Source organism: Spodoptera frugiperda, chromosome 27 (genome assembly GCF_023101765.2).
Source record: "Spodoptera frugiperda isolate SF20-4 chromosome 27, AGI-APGP_CSIRO_Sfru_2.0, whole genome shotgun sequence".
Taxonomy (NCBI): domain Eukaryota; kingdom Metazoa; phylum Arthropoda; class Insecta; order Lepidoptera; family Noctuidae; genus Spodoptera; species Spodoptera frugiperda.
The window spans coordinates 3,475,181-3,486,759 of NC_064238.1; the positions used below are offsets into that span (position 1 = coordinate 3,475,181).

The following is an 11,579-nucleotide window of genomic DNA, read 5'->3' on the forward strand; positions in this document are numbered from 1 at the left end:
AAGTCCTTCCTCGTTAGCGCCGTAAGGAAGCATCTTTAGTAATGTGCTTAAAATAGGAAAACGATCCTTGAACATTTCTCGCACATATTTCCTCATTTTCTTTGTGTTTGAAATTAATCATGAACTGTAAATAAACATGACCACCATTGCGGTAAAGAAATAATAAATGGTCAAAGTTTTATATGACAGGTAAATAAGGAAGGAAGAGTAAAGGAATTAATTTCTATATAGCTTTTCCGAAATGTAAATCTAGCTAGAAATGCATTTTCATTAAGAAGTGTTAGTATCTAGACTTATTTAGACTTTTAGGCTAATAAATACCATTGAAGTTTCTCTTTGTGATATTGAAATATTACCGGTCTTTATTACATGCATATGAATATACATGCATACATACCAAAATGATTTTTCAAATTTCTGTCTGTCTGTTTATTCTGGCTAATCTCTGAAATGGCTGGACCGATTTTGACGGGACTTTTATTGGCAGCTGATGTACTAAGGAGTAACTTAGACTACTTTTATTAGTCACGTAATCCACACGAGCGAAGCCGCGAGCATTAGCTAGTTGTAACATAAAACTCTCTCTGTAATCTATTTGTTTTAGCGATGATTGATGGTAATGAAACATCGATGTTATCCAGTTTTTATAGCTTTTACCGATATGAAATGGATAGACGAATTCAATTAGTCCAACTGACAGACATGTCTTCTATTTCATGTAAAAAAACGAAACGACAATGACCTTTTACCTTTTAATGCCTTTTACAGAACACACCGTCATGAAAAAGCATTGTTAAACGTTTGTAGGGTAAAAGGAAATTAGGTAGTATATATTCCTTGACATTAAAAGTAAACTAAATCCCCGATTCCGTCCAATGCCACTATTTACGTGACAAAATAAAATAGTAAAGAAATCTAGGCTAACTTAAGTGCTAGGTACTAAAAATACTTTACAAGTAGGCAACCTAAACCTACAGCCTATTTTGTAGTATAATTAGGATTTATAATACTTCAGTTAGTCGGTACGCCATTGAAATTCTTTCCTCGAACTTTCTTTTTATTGCGATAAAGGGTTCTTTAAAACGTTTTTTCTTTATGGATTCAATAAATGGTCTCGAGTTAGGCTTTGATAAAGGTTGAAAAGCTGCTGAAAAAGTGAAAATAAGACCTTTATTTAGACCACACGAATAAACTCACTCAAAATTAATCAAAATTAAATTCTGTTCTATCATAAGCCATTATCAAAATATTGTTCTAACGTATATTATTGTACAAATCAGCGTACGATTAAGAACCTGTTCATTGCAACTGGGTCAAGTACATTATGTATGTGTGTAGTACATTATATACAGTCGGAATTATTTCCTTCTCTGTAGCCTGTAGCCGCGTCAATAAAGAGATAAGCAAAGCCTTTTAGTGCAGCCTGATAACGCTTGAAGAGACAGTGTCAATATACATGACTATATGTATTTTAGGTGTATATCTAGGTAGAAGGTACATTTAATTTGCTGTATACATACATAACCTCACGCCTGGCTCCCATAGGGGTAGGCAGAGACAATGAAACGTCAATTGCTACGATTCTTACACACCTCTTTCGCTTCATTCGGTTAAAGGTACTTTTAATTTGGCCCTTCTTTAATATATCGCCAATCTGGTCCCTATATGTGTGTCTAGGGCGCTCTATATCATTTGTTAAATTAATACTTGAACATGTTTAAACCTATAACTTTGAGTTAATGCTTAGAATCGCTTTCACGACTCTAGATTATAAAGACTGAAAATCGCTTCAAAAATTCTTAGCTACGTAACTTTTCTTGTGTTGGTGATTCATGGAATCAGTGCATTCTATGTTAATAAAAATAGAATAGAAAAATGTTTTCTTTAGAACACACGAAAATATAGAATTAACCGCCGTACTCAGAGTCATTTAATGTTTGCTTAACCGTGTCCTTGGTACCTAATTGTTTTCGATACAAAATAGTTACAATGGAACAGTTAAAGTACCTAATCATTAAATGTCTCTAAGTGCGGCAGTACCAGTCTGATAGCTTTGTAAACCACACGAAATAATTAGCAATATGTGCCAAAAATATATCTATCGGCGTATTTATAAAAATGTGAATTGAGCGCAATGTCACAAATGATAACATTATATGAAAAAGAAAACATAGATTCAGGTATTTTTAAAGCACTTGTTTGACCCCAAAAATAGTGTGAAACCGTGTGAAAAAAACTGAAAAAAAGTGTGTTTTTAATACAAAAGCGATTTTCCAGCTCACCCAGTGGAGTTTGTTTTTGAAAAACGTTTCACGAATTGCTTTTGGCAACGAGCCAATCCAAACTAGTCTTTGTCCCAGAATCAATGTCAATGAACCAATGCGCTGGCGCCTTTATTTTGCACCGCGTATACGTGTTTTACTGGCTTTATTAAATTATTGACCCCAAATGAAAATGAATTTCTTACGTAATCGTACTTTCGTTTTTGGCTGTACTGAAGTCTGTTTAGATAAAAGGGGCCTGGCTATAACTCTGGATTCTAAGTTTTTGCATATTTAAGGTAGTTTCCTTGGTCAAAATGTATTATATATTCAACTAACTAATCACAATTAATTATTATGCCAGGATATTCCAATAAAACCCTCTGCGGATAATTGATCAGAAATTACTCGACAAATATATAGAGTACTTAATAAAAATAGATATTAGTGCCTCGTGGTTGTAATTAACCAGTAGCCACTAAAACCTCTTTCCTTGTCGATTTTTGGTAAATCCTCTATAACAGTCACTCTTTGAATATCAATCAAAAATAATTATATTAATTTTCCTTCTCTGCCCTATATCCGACCAGTGCATATTGCATAACCGTCATTTTGTAAATACTAAACAATAATAAAGTCATGAATCCACACTTCTATAATAAATTCAGTAACCGAATTTGACCGCCTCGTAACAAAATACACCGGAGCGCAGCCGAACGAAAAAAATATAAACATCCCCATTGTATATTTTAAAACGAGAGCAATGCTAACGCGTGTTGAAATAACAATCAATGATAAATGCTCTTTGTTTAAATTATAACGTCATTGTGTGAGAATATCGCTTGTAAAACATCTTATTTTCAAACTGTATGCTCTAGCACGTACTTTACGGCAATAAATATATGAAAATGACTTATCAATGGTGTTTTTCAATGGTAATTATTAAGGATATATGTGAAGGAATGGACACGTGTGGACCACTGTTAAGAGCGGTTTAGTCGGCGGATCGAACTGTTTGTCAGTGTGACAAATATACATGCTGTTCCACCCGTTCCACCAGTTCCACCACACTTATAGTGTGCAAGTGAGATATACTCATTAAATAGCAGTATGAAGATATATTTCTCCGCGAGGAAAAGCGACACCGATAAAATGGCCGACCAAAAAATACGATTCGCTCTTTCGAAGACTGAGTTTTATGAAAGAACTAATTGATTTATTTGACTACAAATAATTAAACTCACTCAAGTTAATTAAACTTTACTACTAATCGAACTTTGTCGGTACGGTTTTTGTTTTGGAGGTTTTATGGTTGTTTTGTTATTAATTATTGGCACCTAAAGTTACACTACAATTACACTATAGCCAAAAAAACAAAGACTTTGACAGTTTATAACATTTTGAGTGTTTCATTATTTTAAAGTTCTAAAACAGTACCGACAAAATGAATGATGAGACAAAACGATATCATGTTTAATTTGAATGTACAATGCCGAACAGTAGTGGAAAACCCCCTCGTAATATACCTTATGCGGTAAATCTTCCGCCTGTATACTAAAAACTTGTGTAAAAATATCCCTAATTGTTTCCTTTTCTGTTTTTACAGGTGTAGAAATCTATCGGAGTACATGAAAATAGCTGAGAAAGTGAAGGAGTTCTTTCACAACGAGGGCATACACTCGACCACCATACAGCCGGAGTTCGTCGAGCTACCACTAGGTGGAAATGAGGTAAACATACATCATTTCATAAAATAAACCTTACTACTATTGGAGTAAAGACTAATATACAATGACATGGTGATACACGTGCATGCAATATACAATTATCCTAAAAAAAAAAGAAACGATTCTTAATACTATACAAATAAAGACTAATATACAACGATAATATCAGGTAACTTTACTGTATTGGTACACGTTTTTATAAAAAATCAACCTTGATAATTTAGAAATAAAGGTTAATTTAGAGTGGAACACGCTATCAATTTGATTTTATCTCCAAAATCATAATTTTGTCATCAAATAAGCCTAGGACATAAAGTAATTATTTGTCAAACATGATTATCGTGTCACGGCACAGTAAATATCTTAACGATTGCTTATTCGTTACATTAATCACGATATCGATATCGGAATATCGATTGTATGAAAGTCGATTTTTCCGTTATCTGAAAGTCGCTACTTTATGCTTATCTTTGGTTATTAAATGTTTTAATACTAAGAGCTATTTATTGCTTGGAAATATCTAAATATTTTCATACATAAGGTTTTGTAGACAGAGACAGCAGACAACGGTGATTAACAGTATTATGTAGTGTTAATCCATGTACTTTTGAAGGAATCAATTACTACTTAATTGATCCTTTTTACTCCATACCTACTTGTCTATTGGAACAATCGCTCCTAATTTATTTATTGTGCATAATAGAAAAGCATTTTTATATCGTACTTAAAAATAAGAATTAAATATAATGTCTGCCTACTTATGCATGTATTAGTCTATCTCTTAATCCTAAACATATCTATTCTAAAAATATTTGCCGATAAGCAACATTATAATGGTATTATCTTGTATGACCAAGAACAATAAAAGTTAAGAATAATTTTATTGGACTTGATAGGAATCAATACAATGCAATATCAAAATTAGAATTCAACAAACCCTATTTATAAGTGACTAAAACTGAAGCTTAATTGAACTAAATCTGCATCTTTAGTTCATCCCATACAGTACCATCATCATCAAAACAAAATATGTATAATAGTCTCACACGGAGTATCAGTATCATCATCATCATCATCGTATGAGAATACAGAGTGTAGAGAATGGGTATTATTATAATTTGTTTGTAATCTACAGAAAAAAATTTTAAAACAACAATTAAAAAATCAATCTCATAAAATAACGTAGTATATAGTACCCAATAAATCCGAAAAGTCCATTATATTATATTACTATTTTTAGCTGTGCATCTAAACATAAATGTCTTATTGCTTTCCAGATAATAAGCGGCGCGTCCGCCGAAGCGCCCTGCGCCCTCCACTGTCCACCGAACGACCTCTGTCACAACGCGACGTGTTGCGGGCCCAACCAACAGGTGCGTCTTTTACCAGAAGACATTATTTAGTAGCTAGCCACTGCGCCTTAATAACAGTACAAACTTGGATATCGGGTCCTATAACCAATTCTGCCAAGGTTTCTTTAACATTCAAACCTTCTTTACTAATCTTCCAACTATTTCCCACCTTTTTTAAAAGCATTGAAAATGAACCACTAGTCTGATTTAGTCATAAAATTGTATAAATATTTGAAATGTAATGTAAAATTTATGTTGTTCATTCTGATAATATTGAGTAAGTGGTTCAATTCCAAAATGACCCTCTGGATGACTTTTTTTGTAAATGAATTATGCTGTAATCTATTTACAATCTAAATTGGTTTTGGGATAATTGTTAAAGTAAATCATTGTACATATTATGTATATTATGTATAAAGTGTAAAGATCGATTTTGAATAAAGTATGTTTAGGACCAAAGATAGTTGTACTAGTATTTAGGGGATCGACGAGTCTTCTGGATATGAAAATTGGGGACTGTGTAATGAGAAGGTTATGTTTTTATAGCCTTTATTATAGAAACTGCTGACGCTGACACTGTTTGTACAAAGCCTGGGCGAGCACAATTTAAGGCATATAATGCAAGTAAATAGACGTAACTTGTTTAACAAATACGCTTCTATCATCACGTATCCATTATCAAACGAAGCGTCGAACACATTTGTCTATATTTCATGAAATACCCATGGACATAATAAACTGAATTTGTGCTATACTATTTGCTTTTTATTTTCAAACCAAACTCGTATCATTTATTTATTTTATAATTCGTTTTTTTTTCTATGTCGAATAAAACACAGGGTGTTCAAAATTTTCTAATATTTCGTTTTATTTTGTTTGTCAGACACTTAGCAGTATTATTTGTATTTCAATTACAGTTTTTCACTTTAGAAACGATAAGGGTACGATAAAATCTTTTTCAAGGAGATGGTCTCACTGAAAGTGGACGAAATGAACAGCCCGACCCTCTCCATGTCCAACGATATCAAGAATATTGGTGAAAACTGATGTAGAAATCGTTAGATTAATTGTATTTTATATGTATAGAACATTATATGTGTATGGAAGTTATTTGTTGAATCATATAGTTGTATTATTATTATTACAGGTTCATTAAATCATAAGTGATTTTGTATTAATGCCAAATGTTTGTTAACGAGGCTGTGTTCATTTGTTGTAAAAGATTTATAAAAATAGTAAAATGTTTACAATTGATTTGACTTTGATTTCGTTAGAGAGTCAACCTAGCTAGCAGAGTCGCCATGACACTTGAGTTACGCGAGGAATTTATAGAGAAACATATTATTTGAATTGAGTTGCATGTTTATTGGTGGTTGATAATATCTAATCTACACTGTTATGGAGCTATTACACTTTATTATTCACAGTTGGGTGATATGGCACAAGTATGACGTAAGGTGGGATGGCTAACACGATCCTAATCACCCATTTTAACAACCTCTTCCTTTTTCTGGATTATGACTTTACTAGTATATAAGTGTACATATATAATACTATATATAACAGTAAGTATGTATACAAAAATGGTGGTGTCTTTGAAGAAAAGTGGAATGCTTTTACTGGGTGCACTTAAGGAAATTGGCGTAACCTACTTCTTAATAATTGGTGAAGCATTAGCAACTATTGTCGTCTAATCGATATCGTTGCTTATTTACCGAAGGACATGTAATCGACGTACTGTGTATGAAAATTGAATGAACAATATTTGCTTGAAAAGGTAAAAGTTTATTTTAGGTATATTAAAGTCGGTTAATATTGTATATAGTCTATTTCATGTAGATTGTAATTAGGTATTGTACGTTATTTACACAAGGTTATTTGTAAAGGACATGATTTATTATACACGTGCACATATTTTTTTTATTACTCAATTGCTTTAAGTATACTCTTAATAGGTACTCAAACGTCAATCACGTAATTCACAATTACACAATAAATCAAGTATTTTAGATAAATATCAGTTTGTTTGAGAGTCTGATGTACTAACGTATATGAGTTGTTGCTGTGTATTGAGCATTGTTCCTATTTATCTGCAAAGCCGATCGTTATCAAATATTTATTAAGATTACATACACGAGTCGAGTATAGGAAAATAATGAATTGATACATATTTAATTTACATATCATGTATGACGTACGTTCGTCTTTCTCTTAGCGATTTCCTAACTAAATTGGACTGGTAATGGATCTAAAAATAACGATTTAGTCACGTTAATATATTGATAAAAGCTCTACTACTTTCGAGCTCATAATAAGGAGTCCCTCTGTGACTTGAAACTAGTAGAGTTTTTAGCTCAGAATATCGACGATGAATAAACCGTTATTTTTTAGTTAATTATAGTATGTCTCATGATAGTTATTACATGTAGCAACTTTTATTTATAATAGTTTGCTTGGGTATTTTTATCTAACGGAGATATTTATTTAGTTTCTTACAGTTGTTAAATAAGGGAATAATTTGTGAAGTAAATAATGTTGTCTTGCACTTGTATGAGAATGAGGGCAAGTAACCCAATCAAATGATAAAATGTGGTTGGAAATTGTAACTATGTAATTATTTATCAGTGGTTTACAACCACAGAAAATGACGGGAGGGGGTATAAAATGATTATTTTACGTCATATACGTAAAGTTACATAAATATTTATTGTACAGGCAGATCAACCTACCTATTTCTATAAAAAATATTAGATTTTCAATTTTATTGTTTTTGGTTATAAAGTCCAAAATCCAATGGTTTACCTACCTGTTGGCGTTCTGTACTTATCGGGGGGCACACAGCAATCATCCATGATGAATGTATAAATGATGGTGATAGATATCTACTATCATATAATACGAGTTTTATCAATATTCCAGGAACAAAGCACGCCTTCTCCCACAGTAACGCCGTACCTCTGCAGGCAACGGACCATGGGATCTAGGACTGAGTCAATGTGTTCCACGAACGGCGCCGGCGCACCCCGGCAAGCCACCACGTGGAACCTAGAAGCTTTAGAGTGCGGGTTAGTAGAGTAACAACGCATAGCGGATCCGATTATCTAACTATCGATGTTGTTATCGTGATACCAGTACCACTCTGTTACTAAGTAAACTAGATGTCGTATTATTGTATGGTCCGCAGTGATGTTGAAAATGTTTCACTATTTATTTTTGATCTTGGTTACACTAGAGCGGTTTCTGAATAGTCGAATATTTTCAATAATTACTGCTGTTAAGTAAGAGAACGTGCAAATGTCAAATGACAGTCTTCCTATAAAGCCCAAAGAGTACAACATTTAACTCTCGCATTTAAATCCTGGAGGCTAAATTGGAACTTCTGAAGTATTAAATTATAGTATTTAATTTATGTATTTTTTTAATTCATTGATATATGCAATTGCCGACAGATTTTAAAGTACAAATAAATGCAGAAAATCTAATAAATCTTGAACTGTTGCCCCTATATAAAACTTGTTTACTATGCCCAAATAGCAATGTGGTTCACCATATCGATTCTCCAGTTGAGTAGGATCCTGGTCAACTAATGAAGTTCCATCCCCTGAGGATTCAGGTATGAGAGGTCATGGTGACCCACAGCGAAATAACTTACCCAGTCTGTCGGCAAAAAACAAATTAATTTAGCAAATAAGAAATTAAGTAAAATAGACATTATAATGTTGTTGGATTATTTGTCAGTAAATGTAAAACAGCAAGACGCATTGAAAGGGAGTTTAATTAAAGTTTTGTATTTTAGTTCCCTGCTCCCGTCGCCTATGCTGGACAGTCGGCTCGCGGTCTGACGCTCGGGCCCGACTATGGACTAACCCCCGTCACTTTCACTACACATTAGCTGTGAAATTTAGTTCCATTCATATTTATAATCATTACCAAAGTATATGTGCTCATTTTTCCACACCAGCCAATAATCAAACTATCTGTCTCGTTTTTTCCCAAGTTATTAGATAAAGACAACACTATTTTTAATTATGTCTAGACCTTTTAATCGACTTATCAAAGTTGTAATTCGCAAATGCAAAAATATAGCCATCTCTGTCTAATGTTTGTCACTAAGTTATGTGTAAAAGAGATGGATAGTTTTTAAGTTGGTGTATCAAAAACGGCACTATTACATAACACGAATTTCTAGTGTGTCATTTAATGTAAACGAATCATATAAAATGGCTGCTGTTGTAACTAAAATTCTTTAAATCTCGCTACATTACCTAGGCTAGGTATATCTTCATTCATTAGTATTATTCATATTATTTAAATAAGTACTTACCATAACTAATTGCATAAAATTATTATTATTCATGTTATAAATTCATCAAAATTAAATTAGTTTAGCATTGAGTACCTAAATTCCAATAAAACATTGAAAATAAACGAAAAAGTATCACATCACAAAATGTAACTAATCATTAATATTTAAAAGCATATTAACTGATTAAAAAATGAGATTTAAGCCACGCGATATTGAACTTTACATTGCTAAGAAAAACGTCGAAAATGTAACTTTTCCATTAATGTAAAAGCTAGGGCAACTTTAGAGATTATCTTGTTATAGGATATAGTTATAAAACTTATATTATTTCACATTTTCACAACTAATATGTAGGTGTGGGTCGTTTATACCAAAACATTGTTGTTGAATACTTTGATATGTGAGTTATATGAACATTTATATGTTAGAATAGCTAATTTATGTCTCAATGTCTTCAAGACTACTAAATAAATTATATTACATACGTAGCAATACTCAGACGATTAAAAATCTAATAAAGAATGCCGATTATCATCATATTGCTACGATGTTAAATATAATTTAGACCTTAATAATTTTTACCATACGATTCAAATTCAAGTGCACCAATAGAATTCAAGTAATGCACGAAACGTTTTTAATAAATTTTGGATTGTTCCCTGAAGTACAATACGCATATTATATTTTGTATCACAAGATAGTCGTTTTGGTGGCATTAATTTTGTAATAAATAGTGTTATTGACTATAGGAAATTTTCGAGGAAAATGAGGTCAATGAACTGATACCTCATCTTCCACGTGAGTGATGCAACACGAGGTAACAATCTTATCTACAGTAAATAGTAATATCTTAATATAATATGTACTTGATAATTATGTTAAGTATTGCTTGATAATATAATTTAAAACAAAGCGAGTATATGCCCTTCAAATGTGTATCGAAGCCTTCAAACATAGTGATGTTGCCTTGAAAGGAATTTGAAAGATAAAGGAGGATTATGAAACCGCATTTTAAAATTGATAATTTTAGTCTAAAACTAAATTCCATCATTCATTTGAGCATCATAAACTAAGCTAAAATTCATTTAAACGTTTAACAAAACATATATTTCTAATTATTAAGTATAGAAAACTTTTTATTACTTAAAATGTGATGTAATATTGTAGCTGTAAGTAGCCTTTTTATTCTGTGGTAGTAGTGGCCAGGATGGCTCGCATTTCATAGGCAGTGGACGTAGAACATTTTGCGGGTAAACCTTTGCAATAATAATGTAGTTAGATAATCACAATTTAGCAAGGAATAGTTATTGCACATGAGCCCCAAATGTTACGATAAGTTCCATGGTATATCGTACCTTCAAACTCTCTGTGGTACCATATTCTTTTTGAAATATTTCTTAGAAGATTTTGACCATTTCTTCATAGATAATTTCTTTTATAGTATCAATATTACTCATATCTATGATTATGTTCTATTTGGACATTGTTTTATAATGATAAAGTGACTTTATTCATGACTAGAATATTTAAACTTGTAATTCCGATTCTTACCTCACAGAAAATACATTTTGAAACTGAGGACCCATCAAACAAGTTTGTGATAATCCCCTTAAAAATATTGCAGATGAATTATTTTTCTAATTTGTATCTTATGTTCGTAGGATTATGTTATATTATGGTATGGTTTATGTTCATGAACTGACCAATGAAGCCAGTCATGCACGGCTCAATATATGTTTTATGAAAAATATCGTATTTTTCCTGACAAAGAATTGATTGTTTATTTTTTATATGTACAAACCTACTGTCTGGTTATTTACCACAGATGACTAAAAATCTTTTTTCAAATAATAATCGTAGACAAATGAATTGATTTGATTAATGAATTACTGATTGCGTTGCGCAATTAATAAAAATATGTATTGAAACAAGG

At 32.0% G+C, this 11,579-nt stretch overlaps 1 protein-coding gene across 4 annotated transcripts in view; it reads left to right on the top strand.

Annotated features, from left to right (window-relative positions):
* Window positions 1-11,577, top strand: part of LOC118263330 (zinc transporter 1) — a 93,026-nt gene extending 81,449 nt beyond the window's left edge. For 2 of the 4 annotated variants that reach the window (XM_050705351.1, XM_035575249.2), the window contains exons 7-10: window positions 3,868-3,991; window positions 5,266-5,361; window positions 8,260-8,405; window positions 9,137-11,577. In XM_050705351.1, coding sequence (XP_050561308.1) covers window positions 3,868-3,991; window positions 5,266-5,361; window positions 8,260-8,405; window positions 9,137-9,182 — 412 coding nt within the window. In that variant the 3' untranslated portion in view covers window positions 9,183-11,577. Of the gene's footprint in view, window positions 1-3,867; window positions 3,992-5,265; window positions 6,095-6,257; window positions 6,595-8,259; window positions 8,406-9,136 lie in introns of those variants that run through there. The other 2 variants (XM_035575251.2, XM_050705352.1) reach the window with 2 other exon arrangements.
* The last annotated feature ends 2 nt before the right edge of the window (window positions 11,578-11,579 follow it).